This window comes from Sus scrofa, chromosome 15 (genome assembly GCF_054392235.1).
Source record: "Sus scrofa isolate SSC_HxYL_T2T_F1_AM1 chromosome 15, Sscrofa_HxYL_maternal_Yorkshire_Landrace_v2.0, whole genome shotgun sequence".
NCBI lineage: Eukaryota > Metazoa > Chordata > Mammalia > Artiodactyla > Suidae > Sus > Sus scrofa.
Window position 1 is genome coordinate 138,529,426 of NC_139397.1, and position 13,984 is coordinate 138,543,409.

The window sequence follows — 13,984 nt, forward strand, 5'->3', positions numbered from 1 at the left end:
TAACTCATCCCTCTTAAGTAAATGTTTTATAATGATAATAAGCATTCTTATAATGGTGTCTGTTCTAGTTACAAACTGGAAATTATATACATTCTGTTATTTGAGAGCATAAGACCATCACAGATAATGTGAGGGAAAGCTTTTAGAGGAAAGATATCCCCATTTCATCAAGGCTTAATACTACTGGAGCTCAGTGTTTGGCCCAACACTGCAAGGAAGTGCTGACAGCTGAGCTGTGCCACTTTCTACCAGAGACTGGAATGAAGGAGGTAAGAAAATCTTTCCCAGCAGAGCAGAAGATAGTCCTCTGTTCCCATTTTAGTGTACCGAGAGAATGGCAACTTGTGAAATTCCCTTTCACTTTCTTTGATCACATTTTCCCAGCTAAAGGCAGCCAGTTTTATGTTTTTACAATAATATCAATTTTTAATTTATTTCTTCCAGCCTTATTGAGGTGTAATTGACATAAGTCAGTTGTTGGGTCAGTAATTCTGAGATCAGACCCCACTCAGAGCATGACTCTGCTGTCCCCCTGGGACTATACAAAACACATAGCCTGATACCCAAAGGGGAAAAGTCACTTTAACTCTGCATGTATATAAATATACATGTACATGGAAAATGCAACAAAGAACTCTCTAATGCTGCATCTGGACCCAGGACAAGGTAATCATAATAGATCTGAGCTGACTCACACTTCCAGCTTAATCAATTTCAGGCAGTTGTCCCACATTGCATTGGCTGGGACTATTTCAAAGAGCATTTGAGCACAGGTAGACTATTAATTATTGGGGAGATTATAGTAGAAAATACCTGCGACTCATCCTGACTCTGTATGTCAAGATTCATTTTGTTCAAGAGTGAACAAGAAATAGTAAAAAAATAAAACAAAAAAAATTTTTAATGCACAATTATTTAGTAGTGAAATGAGCAGAGTCAGAGAAAGGGATTCAGAAACCCCTCCCCACACGGGCAGCTCCATGATGCTCAGTTGAATATTCAAAGCCTGAATCTGGCATAAATTTCACAACCTCAGAGTGATTTGTTGGAATTTGCAAATTAAGCACAGAGATGGTATTTCCAAAAGAGCCCTTGCAGGAGTTTCAGCATAATAAAAGGAAAATCTATCCAAAAATATTGAATTCTAAAACCAAAGAGAGAGCGAGAAGAAGAAAGCCTAATAGTTCATCAAAAAATCAGCAGCCCCAAAAGTCATTAAATTATTCAGGAAACTAGTTTTCCAGTATTCAACCGCAAAGCTAAATATGAATTGGGAAGCTGCGATGTTACCTCAAGTTCTGATAACTCTAAAAAGTGTAATCCATAGGACAAATAAACCTTTTTGTGTATGTGCAACTGGGTATAGTTTACTGCCAGGATAATTCATAGTGACTGACTTATAAATAAACTTTAACGATGCACAAAGTATACACACAAACAAACACATATCTGCTTCTACATTATAGGACATTTAAAAATATACATGTGACTCATCTAACCATCCATAAACACAAAAATTACAGAAACATGTGTAGAGAAATGCAGTCAGTATAACTCCCAGTGTCCTGTGTATTTAATTATTCCCCACCTAGTATTACATAAAACTTCAACAGCTTTCCTTTATATCATTCCAGCTTGGAAGGCAACTCCAGTGAAACTTCCATATTTAAGAATTTAGTGACATGCGGATCTTACTCTCCATGCCTCCAGCCACCTCCCCCAAAGGAGAATATATTTGATGATAAATTCACCATCTTAGCCTAAGTTCCAAACAAGAAATCACCATAGGATAATTAAAAACACCCCATGAATCTCTTCTCTACAAACATAGGACATGTAACTGGTTTCGCTTCCTATTTCTTAAAGAGAATTTGGTCAATCCTCCTTAGAGGTTTCAGAGGAAAAGGAGGATTTTCCAAGACAGATAAGTTGAAATGATCCCGCTTTGATCTCAGTGGTTAAGAATCCCTCACAATGGAAGATGGCCACTGAGGGGCCGAGATCCTGGCCTTTTAATGCGTAACAATGGTATCAACAAACAGCTACTTAATCAATATTTGGCCAGAGCTGCTGAAAACTTTCTTTTCAGATTTTAATTCCTAGTTGTAAAACAACCCCCCAACAGCCAGTGAGATAAGGCATTAAACTGACTGCTTAATTGCCTTTTAATGTCTTGTTAGTTATGTATGTACATTCTTAATGGTTCTTTAATCTTTATTTACCCGCATAAGTTACCTGTCTGTAGGAACTCCCTCCCCAAACTGAACCTTCTCTGTCCCAGCCCTGGATGAACTTCTTACCATTTGTTTGTTGCTTTTAATATTCATTGACTGTTTATTTAGGTACAACTTAAACATTTAATCTCAAGGTTAGGAAGGTTTTTTGTTTTTTTTGTTTGTTTTGGGGGAGGTGGATGTGTGTGTGTGTGTGTGTGTGTCCTCAAAATATACTTATTCATGAACGTTGAACCTGGGTTCAGTGGCATCTCCCCTAGTCACCTGATTGATTTCCGCATATTCCACTCCCTGAACCGAGGCGCACTTGCTGGTTCCGCCTCACCGCCCCGATGGGTTTTATGCTCAGCCCTGGGGACTCTTAAATGACCCTTCAGTAATTATTACGCACTTGAAGCCCCTTACATCCCCGTTCCGGTGCTATCAACAATCAAATCAAACTTCAAAATAAACATACAATTTCAAGCATTAATTAGAAAATCTGCATGTTTCCAATGAGGCTAGAAAGTAAGCATACAGCAGTCACCAAACAAACCAGCGGAAAAGGAAAGCTACGACCCGAACTCTGCCGTTTCCTTTTTAATCAGTCCAACAGAAAAATCGTAACCGCTATATCCTGGAAAAGAACGCGGCGTGGTGTTTTCATTTAATTCAAGTTCTGATATTTCCAGTACATTTAAAAATGGGTGATCGTTCCTCGCTGAGTATTGTAAGGGCTTCAGAAAACACAAAATTTACCAAAAAGACTAGAGACGACATTGGGGTCAGATTCGTGATTCCGACAAATGGACTTGGAGAGTGGGCTGTCCACTTTAATAAAGGTTCGGATGCCACAAACCTAAAAGATCTTATAGCCCATGATTTTAATCTGTGGGAAAGTTCCTCCCCCCCTCCCACCGCCTGTCCCCCGCGCCCTTAGCCTCGCGCCAAAATGTCCCTCCCGGTTAACTGGGGGTGGGGTGGGGGTGGGGGGAAACAGCCTTCCCTTCCCCTCGACTTCAGTAGCTCTCCCGTTAATGATAAAATGCTCTTTTTATGATTCTACTGGAAATGAAATACTTCCGGGACCTTTAAAACGCCTGCGCCTTTTTAATGGCTTTCTCTTATGCCCTGCTGAAAAGTTGATGTCGTCCTCGTTCATGTTTGAAAAGCTCCTAAGTTTACAAACCCTAGCAAATTGTCATTTTTTACTTTCTCAAAAAAAAAAAAAAAGACACGTTTTTTCCTAAATGTCCAATTGAAAGCGAGCGATATGAAAGGAAGATAAGCTCCAACCGACCTATGCTTCGGGTCTCTTGGCTCAATCTTTGAAACTGTTGCAAACCTCCCACGCTCACTGATGATTCTTAAAAGGAGTAGAGTCCTATGAAAGTGTATCTCCAGCCCCAATCAAAACATCAATTTGGCAATCTGGCCTCTCTCCCCCTGCACTCCCGCACTGCCACTTCAAAGCCTCTGCAACAAGTCAGTAATTGTAACTTTGCATCCAAATATTTAAGCGAGAGTCTCGCAGTCGCGTGTCCATTTACAGTCCTCATCTGTCCTCTAATTCCATTACGGCACAAAGCAAAAATGTTTCCCAAAACTCACAAACAGGAAAAGCGTCACCCTGCTGGTGGTGGTGGTGGTGGTGGAGAAGGAGGAGGAGGAGGAGAAGGAGGAGGAGGAGGAGCTGATGAAGGAGCAGTTTCTATTGATTAGTCACTGCTTTTGTGTTAAGGGCTTTCTTTAAAATAAGAAGAAAAAAATGGGGGGAGGTTGCAGAAATTTCACTAATGTGAGCCTCAGGCAAGGAAGGGGGAAAAAAAGAGGAGAAGAAGGGGGGAGGCGGGCTGTGTCTAGATGAAAGTAAGAAGGACATAAAGGAGGCAATTGAGTCGGCTGCAGCCCGGCGAGCTAAGCTGCGAGCCGGCCGGAGCGCAGGGGAGGGGGCGGCGCGGCGCGGCGCTTTGGCGCAGATCGCAGGAGTGGGGGCCGGCCCATTGTGGCGGCGCCCGCGGGCCAGCTCTGCCGCGCCGGGGGAGGAACAGAGGCGCCCATTGAGTGGCCGCAGCGCGGGCCGTGCCCACCGCCCCCGCTGCCCCGACCGGGGCTTGGTTCCTCCGGCTGCGCCTACTCTGCTCTCGGCGCTGACTAGGGGCGGAGGAGGGTGTTGCGGGGTCGGTGCAGGGGGCCAGTTCTGGGAGGGTGGAGGGGGTGGTTCCTGGCCACCCGACTCTCTCTCCTTCCACTCGGGAGAAAGAGCTGGAAGGATAAACCCAGGAGTGGCGCACAGCATCTATTGCGCGCCACGGCGCATACAGCTGAGCGCACCCGGTCGGCCTGTCGCGCTGCTCTAGGATTGGGCGAGGGACAAGGGAAAGTTGGGAAGGTGAAAGGGGCGGGCGAAAAGAATGGGAGAGACCCCGGAGAGAAGAGTGAGGGCGGTTCTAACTTCTTTTAGGGTACCTCTCTCCCTGTGTCTTAGTGTCTGACAAATAGAAAGATGTACCTGCGAAAACCAGTCTCAGCAACATCCGACAGACCGGAAAGGAAGCTGGAACGTCCACTGAGAACGCGACACCCTGGTCAGAACACCCAACCGCCCCGCCTGAGGCTCAGGGCCCTTTATCAACTTTCATTCTGATACCAGGGCACCCTGGTATTGTTGAAGCCCAAACAACGGAGGGAATTTTTTTTTTTTGAATTTTCTAAACTTCTCTTCAAACTCCACCCCACTCTCTCCTTTCTCTGGGCCGCCTTTGCCCTCCAGGGCTCATCTGTAAAGGGAGCTAGAGGCGCTGGAGAGACTGACGCTGCATCGTCCTTGACAAGCCCAAATTAAATTAGACTTCGCCTCTGAGGTGTGTGTATATGTGTTTTCAACGATTCAGCCCCCGCTGGGGAAAATACTCTGATTTTTTTAAATGGTAGCAATTGCCCTTCAATGGCAGCGGGCCCGACTAGATGGCCCAAAAGACTAGAAACATTTTGTAGGTGAAATGGCCACTTTTTCCACGCTGGAGAGTCCATAAAACTTCCTGGTGCAGCAGCTATTGGGGCTCATTGAATAATTCATCCCTCATTGCAAGCCCATAATGTCTATTCTCAGCCCTTTGTGGGGCTGTTTTCTCTTCTTTTCTCCTTGAATTATAAAAAGGTTGCCTTCCTTTGTTCACATCAAGCTGCTGCGAGCTGGAGCTTTGTCTGGGCCGAGCTAAAGTGTGAGTTTCAATGGACTCTCCAGGCTTTGTCTCCCAAGTTCATCTCCAAGTGTAGATTGTGTAGAGAAGGCCTTCTTTGTAAAAGCTGGAAAAGTTGTACAAATGTTTGACCAGCTCATTTGGGGCGTTTTGTCTCCTGGGCCTCGGTTGCCGGTAGCTGCGAGGGAGCTGCCGATCTGCCGCGCAGGCGCCTCCAGCAACAAGTAGCAAAGCCTTGCCACCCTCCATCCCCCTTCCTGAGCCTCCCCTACCCGCTGGGCTTATGGCCCCGCTGCCTGCTGGGGTCCGTTGGGTTTGGGGTGGGCTGGTTTCTCGCCCTCCTCCCTCCCCAGCATCTCCACGCTGCATCTAAATCTATGTCCCTTCGAGGTCGTGTACAGAGTTTGCATTGATTTGTAAAGCTGCTGCCCCGGAGGGACAGCGGTTCGCCCCGTGGTTGGGCAAATGATCGGCTTCCCTACCCACAATCCTGCCCCGGACGCCACTGGCTGGGGTCTGAGACCCAATTGGTCGAAGTGGGTGACCGCTTCAAGCTCACCTGGTGAACTCAAAAGTCAACTCAGTCTAACCAAGTCTCGGCCCCAGGCGAGGGAAGGCCACGCGTGGGCGGGGTGGGGGGCGCGACTCCAGACACTTTGCGTCTTTGAAGAGGTGCAATCTTCCCCAAGGCCGAAAGTGCTGAGACTCTCCTGAGGCTGTGAACGCTTTGGGGTTCAGTTCCCAAAGGGTCGACTTTTTTGTGGGAGGGGGTTACCTTTAGAATCTGGAGATAACCCGCAGCTGGTAAAAGGGAAGCAAGCTGCACTTATGGCTCCACGGGGGAGATTTTTCTCTTGAGGCTGGCAGTTCGCAGCCAACAAGAAGCCATTAGTCCGCTCCCCAGGGCGGAGAAAGGGTGCCAGCACCGCGTGCCCAAGAACCCGGATCTCTTCAGTTTGTAGCCCAGAGCTTAGGCTTGTTTTACTTTCCAGAGACACACAGCTCAAATCCTACCGCATTTGGAAACCAATTTAAAAGGGAAAAAAAAGCCAATCTACACATATATATCTATGACAGTCAGCGCCATACAACTTTGGCACCCTTCTGCCTAAAAGAGTTTTGAGTCTCTTCCTCTCCAGAACCCTGTCCCCCACCCTCTCTCCCTCGCTCCCCTCCCTACTCTGCTGTGGGAAAGACTCTGGAGATCCGGGCCTTTCCTAAGGGCGCAAAAGTCCCTTTAATCTCCGGAGGCTCACGGACTGCCCTTAGCCCCCCCCCCCCCCATTCAGAGATGCCCAGTGCCTTATGCCTGAGGGCGAGAGAGTAGCCCCACACCTAGAGCACAATTCGCAGTTCCAGACTCCCAAGGACTGAGAGTGGTGCGGCAGGAAAATAGATAAAATAGAAGAGAAAAAAAAAAGACAAAAAACAGACCCTAAAAGATTTTTGTGTTCCCTGCAAGTGCGTCTCTGGTCCTTCCCTTGAATGCTCTTAGCCGGATGCAGTAGATATGAGCAAGGAGGCACCTTGACACGAGCCGGGGCTGCGCTGCCCTCAAGGCCCCCAACGTCAGAGCGCGGATGTTTGCCGAGGCGCAGGACGACAGGGCGCCGCCCAGCGCGCCGCCGCTTACCTCGCTCGCTTAGGATGCCGTCGATGCTGTGTTTCGTCTTCTTCTCGCTCTCCTCAGCCTCCTTTCTCTCCAGATCGGCCTCCTCCTCTTCGCCTTTCCCGAATTTACTCCTCAGGATGCGGCTGATGGAACTCACTGGGGGCGGGAGGAGGAAGGGAGCGCATAGGACTGAGACTTGTAGGGCCCTGCTGGAAGGGGCCCACCAGTCCCCAGTCGGGGTAGGAATGAGGGGCCTAGAAGGCCTGCCATGAACAGCTTGCTTTGGTCTCCTCCAGCATCTTTGGGCATCCTCACCTTTCTAGACTCTTCCCCTCCTGAAATCCCCCGTCGCCTTATCGGCTTCTAGGGAACAGGGAACCGGGAGCCTGGAAAGTTTGAGCCTTCAAGTTAGGGCCAGGGACCGCCGTCTCCGTCCTCTCTCCCCAGTAGGAAGCGTTTCCCTCCTTGATTCCAAAGACAGGTCTCTAGATCTCCAATCTAAGGAAATTCTCCCACTGGCCCATCCTGCACCCCCTCAGCCGGAAAGCATTGCGCCCCACAGTTCACATTAAGGGAGGCAGAACCAGAGAGGACCCGTTCCCTGCAATTCAACTTTTTTTGAGGCTATAAAGGGTTTAAATTTCAACTGCGGAATCGTTTCCTATTGTAAAAATCAAAAGAAAATGCACTCTCCCCATTTATTTTTTCCAGATTCCAGTCTGGTAAACAAATCCATGCTCTGAAATATCTCGTTCTCGCAGGGGGGGGGGTAAGGGAGTTTCCTTTTAATTAAAAACAAACCCGTGCGCCCTCGCGCTCGCCCTGCACTCGCCCCTCTTCTCTGTCCGCCTCCCCCTGGCCGCCGGGGGCGCCGGATGATCCCTGGGACTCTCCCAGAAAAAAAATCTTGGCGGTTGCCGAAGCCTTCCTTCCTATGAGCACCCAGCGAAGTCTCCTTTGGCGCGGCCCCATCTCCCTTCAGTTGGGGTTACCCAAACATTTGTTTCTTTTTAAAAGGGAACATCAATATTAATAAACGTTTGGCCTCTGCCTCGCGTTTCCTGCCCTGCCTGCACGACAGAAATTCTCTTTGGGGAGCCCTCAGCGGCAGTCTCTCAACCCCAGGACAAGCAGCTCATCATTCCTCCATAAAACACCAAAAATGTCTAGTTCGTAAATATTTCAGAGCCCTGGGAGGGGCTGCCCGCCTATCCCCAGATCGACCAGCGGGGTGATTATGGTTCGGCTGGGAACGGCGGCTGACGTCTTGTCTCAGGAAGACGTTTAATGGGCCTCGTACCTGAGGGTACGGTGTTTCGATCACAGACCGCGTCCTTGAGTAGTTTGTCTCGAATTTCCCAGCTGAACATGCCGGGGTTCTCTCTTTTATATTCCTCAATTTTCTTCTCCACGTCAGGCGTTGTCACCTGCTTTAAGAGAACAGGCAGGCAAGCGTTGGTACCCAGTCCTCTGGGCCAGATGTCGAAGCCTCACTGTCTGCGGGCCTGACGGGATGCTCCTTGCAACCCCTGGGAAGGTCCCCCTGGTTAGCAAAAAGGACCCTGACACCCCAAGGCAGTTTAAAAGGGGCAGAGAGAAAACCATCCCAGCCTGCAGCAGCCTGGGAACTCTTCTCCCCCAGTGAGCTCCCACAATTAGGATAATTTAAGAAAAGGTACAACACATTACAGGGGGTGTACCTTCTGATCCATGTGAATAAAGAAATGTAACTCTTTACACTGAGTCCACTGGAAAACGAAACTAAAAAAGGAACGCTTGAAAGAGGGGCAGAAGCATCCAGTGAAATCTGTAACTTGTGCCTTTCCAAAGGTGCACGAGATTTTAGCTAAAGTGAAGAGCAAAATGAAATGCAAAAGGTGAGTATCTAGGTTTTAAGTATTAGAATGGATAGCAAATATGGATCATTTGAGAGACTGGCTCTTTTTTCCCCCAATAAAAAACGTTTTCAGAGATTCAAAGAGGGTTGGCATGGGAGGAGAGGCTGTTGTTTGGAAGTTTTCAGTTTACCAGAACTCTCCTTTTAATTTTGCACTGTGGCAACTAGAAAATTACTTTAGATTTTCCCCACATCCAGAAGAAAAGGCAGACCTTATATAATCCCCTTCTACTTAGTCCTAACCAGTGTGACTCTCTTTCCCTTTTTTTTTTTTTAAGAAGAACTGAAATAGTTGGAGGATAGCACCAAACTTTTAAAAGCCATATCATTGGCTCATTGCATAAGCAACAAATCACCCTAGCTTTTGACTCCTCGAGGACAGTTCGCACGGGAGGTGATTGAGGATGGGAGTTGGGAAAGAAGCCATTAGAAAACCAAAAGAGGCTCCTTGGGTTAGTTTTGGAAAGGGCAGTGCAGTAGCTGGGAGCTGGAAAGATACTTAGGAAAGAAACAAGCAACAGGTGGGCATATACGCCTTGCACTCTTGAGGTGTTTGCCTATTAAAATAACTTGATGAGGACTCTGGGATTTAAGGCATAAAAACAAATGCTTTATCTCCTTTGCAAAATAAAAATAAAAAGGCTATAGTTTTTCCTTAGCATTTATCAAGGAGCACCAGCTCAAACAGCTCTCTAACCCCCTCCCTTCACCCCCAACAGACACACACACACACACACACACACACACACACACACACACCTTCTTGGATGTGAGAAAAAAACTCTTTGGGAAGCCCTGGATGGTAGTCCTTGCCCTCAGCCACCCTTTTCTAACTCTGGACACTGCAGCCAGGAGGCCTCCAGAGACAGGCCACGCACTCACCTTGGGCTTACTGCCGCCGATGGCACCAGGCCGGATGGAGCCTGTCTCTTGATACCTGCACAGGATCTTAGAGACACAGCCGTGGGACACACGCAGCTGGCGGGAGATGACACAGGGCCGGATGCCGTGGTGAGCCATCTCCACGATCTTGTGGCGGATGTGGTTGGGTAGTGGCCTGCCATTGATAAATACACCACCGAGCTGGTTGACCCGGCCCTGGCCAAGGGGAGTGGACACTGGGAGCAGGAGGTGAAAAGAGAGGCAAAAACAGAGTGTCATTTTGGGAGCACAGAGAGCAGCCCCAAAGATGAACGAACCTAATTTTGCACTCTTCTGACCAATTGGCAGGTGACTGCCTCAGCACTGAAACTGCTTGATTCAGGCTCCCTGCCCCAGACCCTACTTCAACCACATTTGTTCAAATTAGTCAGCAGTTTAGGGGCAGATAATCTTGTATGAAGGGAGCAACCAGGGCACAATAACTTGCTCCAGTGAAATTGCCTTTCCTTTGGGCCCAGGAGAGGGGACAGTTTGTGGTGGGTGACCCTGAGGCTGGTCAAGGAACAGCCTCCAGGCATGGAGAAGTTCACCGGGGCTCTGGCTTTCTCAAACTCTCTCTAGTTGGGGTGGCTTACTTTCTAAGCAACTTGGAGGAGCTAACAGCCCTTCAGGTTTCCACCTAAGAGTGCCTCAGCCAAAGGTCAAGAGGGTTCTAAAAGCTGGCCGAGGGCGGCAGCTCATGTCACCTGTTACACCTTGAAGAAAGGCAAGAGTCCCCTGGCAGGCCCTCTCGCCTGGGCTGGTGCTCTGGGTACATTCTACTCTGGACTGAGGTCCAGGGCCAGACGTCGCCTGGTCAGCATCCCGCCTCGGGCGCCCCAACCTCGCCAACGGTCTAGAAAGTCTTGGGCTTGTACCTTCTCCTGCCTTGCTGGGGTTCCAGAACCATCAGGCTGACCGAAGGGTCCTTCCCCAAATGGGTTCTGAACACTTGAGAGGACCATGGAGATGAATGGAATTCTAATTAATGAGTCAATTAATACTAAAATTTCCAAGCACGATGCTGCAGTGGCGGGCGCTACCACAACTTTGCACCGGCGAGAAAATTCTTTTGGGATGAACAAGAGTTTAGCAAACACCGGGAGCAGCTGGGACAGTTTTGCAAGATCCTTGGTGGACAAAATGCTAAGAAGTTTCTTTCTGCTGTTCAGAAGCCGGTTGATTTCTTCCCTACCAGGGCATTTCCGAAACAACAGGGGAAAGGCGACCGGCCCGGACTCAGGCCGGGCCGCAAAGCTCCGCGGGCCCTTGCGGAGAGAAGGGCGCTTCGTTAGCTCAGAGAAAATCAAGTGGTCTCGCCCTTGTTTCCTTCTGGGGGTGGGGGTATCCTGAGAATGGGCTCCTGGACTCGCCGAACGAGCCTGTGGAGACTCCGGGTTGGGTGGAGCAGCCCGGCCGAGGCCTCGGGATCCCGGCGACGCGGAGGCCCTTTCTTACCTTCCAGCGGGAACCCGCTGCGCGGGTAGTTCTGCCCTGGGCCCGGCCGCATCATCCTGGGCACGGCTCCGGCCAGCGTGGTCATCCTGGAGGCAGCTTCGCTTGGAAATTATATCCAGGTGAAGGCGAAATAGAAAGACGAGCGCGGAGCTTGTGACCCTCGGCAATTCCCCCGAGTGGAGAGCCCCTCCCCAAAAAGGATGGAAAGAGAGGGAGGGACGCGGGGAGGGGGGTTGCTCGCTCCTAGTCCAGGGAGAGGCTCGAGGTGGAACCGGGGAAAGGGGCGGGCGGGGAGGCCCCCGAGTCTACGATGCCGAGACCAGGGCGGAAAAGTTTGGTGCGAGTCTGGGCGGGCGGCCCAGCGGCAGGGAGCGCTGGGGAGGGGGCTCCGAGCGCCGCTACGAGCCTGGGAGGAGGGGTGTGGGCGGGAGCGCGGCCGGCCTGAGTCTCCTCCCGTCGTGACACCGAGTGCGGGGATCCGGGCTCGGGAGCATTTATTAGTTCTTTCACCCAAAGCTTGGTCAGGAGCCCTGAGCTGCGATTGGCCGACGGGGAGACCGTCCCGGGTGGCGGAGACACGCGCTGATTGGGCGACAGCGGCCACTTTCTCTTCCCATCCCCGGCGGTGCCCAGGCCTCCGCCGGCCCGGAGAGGAACCCGCGCTGCGCCCCTTCCCCGGGGAGAGAAGGATAGACCCACGGAAACCCGGAGAGACAGTCCGAGGGAGACGGGCAGCTGCTGAGACCGGAGAGGGGTCCTCGTCTCTCTGGCTGTCGCTCTATCTGTGTCTCTCTCCTGGACTTTCTATTTCTCTGTGTGTATCTCTGTGTCTTTCTCTGTCTCTGACTCTTTCATTCTATCTCTCTGTGTGTCTCTATGTCTACTTTTCTATTCATGACTCTCTCATTTTTCTTGGCTTATTGCCAATGAAGGGAGCAGCATTCCAATAAGAAGGCATTGGAGCCCCCAGACAGGTTTAGCCTTCCTTCCTCTGGTCCATGGCCCTGGGCCTAGGCTTATTATTGGGGGGGGGGGGGTCCTTCCCTATGAAATCTCTCCTAGAAGGAGTCCAGGGTGTGCTGATACGTTCTTTGTCCTCTCAGTCTGGAGGCAGGGATGGTGTGAAGTTTAGGTAGTGGCCAGAGGCCCCAGGACTGGCTAGTGGAAGGCTGGGGAAGAGGAAAGTGGGAGAAAGGCATCTCCTCTCCATGACTGAAAAACACTCTCTAGGAAGCCCTCGCTCTAAATCTGGAGGTATAGATCCCCCAATGCCTCAGCAGAGATGCGTCTATATGTTAAAGTTTTGCCCGGCTGCAGCGTTTGTTCTCAGGAATTTATTATGGTATTCAGACTAAACTGCTGGAAAAATAAAAGGAGCGAAGTCTTGGCTAGGAGCTGAAGTGTCCCCAGCAGGATATGACGCCAGGAGTGTTGTAAAGACTGTCTGTCCTTAGAGAAGGTGCTATTGTGCATAGCCTTTTATTTATAACTTGGTAAGTGCCAGCGAACTCGCCTCCTTTACACCCCCGAGTGCCAGCCCCGCACTCTGCACTGCGCTTTATTCGCTCGAGTCTATTCAGGGACTGTCACTCCGGGGCTGTGAGGTATTCAGGGCCTTAATCAATCAAAAGGATGAGAATCAGGCAGGTTTTTCCCTTTGAAATAAAGAAAACAATGACTTCTGGGCTTCAAGTTCCCCCTTTTCCTTTTACGATTTTTTGAATTTTTTCTGCGCTGGAGTTCTCCACTCTCCCCGCCCCCCAACTCACTTGACAGTTTTTACATGAACTCGGGCCCCCAACTCCAACTCCCCACCCCCTAATTAAGGAAAACTAAGAAAGCAAGATTAGGGCAGGGGAGTATAGCTATTCTGTGAGTTGGCTCTTTAAAAATCCACTCGTGAGAGGAAAAAGCAGGCAGCTTTCTTCTCTGCCCAAAGTTAAAAGTTTTGGTTGACCCTCTGAGCAACAGAGGCAGGCCTCTGGAGACACCCGAAAAAGCCTGTTCATCCCCCCACCCAACCAAGCAGGAGGGCCCCACATACATTCATGGGACACAGGAGGGACACTGCTTAGAATGCAGCCCTGCTTAACCTGGTTTTGCATAAAATGATTGAATTTGCCAAGGAGAAAACTGTCTCATTTCCTTTTTGCACACTTAGGGCCACCAAAACCTCTGTCTTGTTTCCTAAGCTACTTCTCGAGAGCTAGGCTTTTTCCAAGTTTTCTATTTCCAAAGATTGAGTGGGAACAGCCAGAGCGCTTTCGAGGGTCAGCGGTCCTTGTTAGAGGAGGGAGGTACCTAAAATATATTTCAAGAGGGCGCGTCTCAGTTAAAAGGAACTGCGGCAGCGACGGGTTAAGGAACGTTCAGGGCTGAGTCTCATTTGTTCTGGAGCGGAGGGCTGCGTCTCCAAGACCTCCCGCTAGACCCGGCGCTCTTCCCGCCGGGCGTTCTCTTTCCTGCGGGTGAGTGAAGAGACGCGCTTGCCCCGGACTCTTTCTCCCGGGTTTCGCGTCCTCGAAGTGGTGCAGTCAGGAGGATCTTTGAACAGAGTACTGCGGGCGAAATGGCTTTCGGGTGTCCCTGAGTGCCGATCCATTCCGCGCATCCAAAAATCCACCACCCCTTGCTATAAAATGTACAAACGTAGACGAGGCTGTGTGGGGTGGGGGCCTGC

At 49.9% G+C, this 13,984-nt stretch overlaps 1 protein-coding gene across 2 annotated transcripts in view; it reads right to left on the reverse strand.

The window, feature by feature from the left end:
- PAX3 (paired box 3) overlaps positions 1 to 11,776 on the reverse strand; it is a 98,959-nt gene extending 87,183 nt beyond the window's left edge. Inside the window, exons 1-4 of one of the 2 annotated variants that reach the window (XM_021075358.2) lie at positions 11,305 to 11,776; positions 9,808 to 10,043; positions 8,329 to 8,455; positions 7,050 to 7,184 (exon numbers count right to left, since the gene is read on the reverse strand). In XM_021075358.2, coding sequence (XP_020931017.1) covers positions 7,050 to 7,184; positions 8,329 to 8,455; positions 9,808 to 10,043; positions 11,305 to 11,389 — 583 coding nt within the window. In that variant the 5' untranslated portion in view covers positions 11,390 to 11,776. Of the gene's footprint in view, positions 1 to 7,049; positions 7,185 to 8,328; positions 8,459 to 9,807; positions 10,044 to 11,304 lie in introns of both variants that reach the window. The other variant, XM_021075357.2, reaches the window with a different exon arrangement.
- Between the last annotated feature and the right edge of the window lie 2,208 nt (positions 11,777 to 13,984).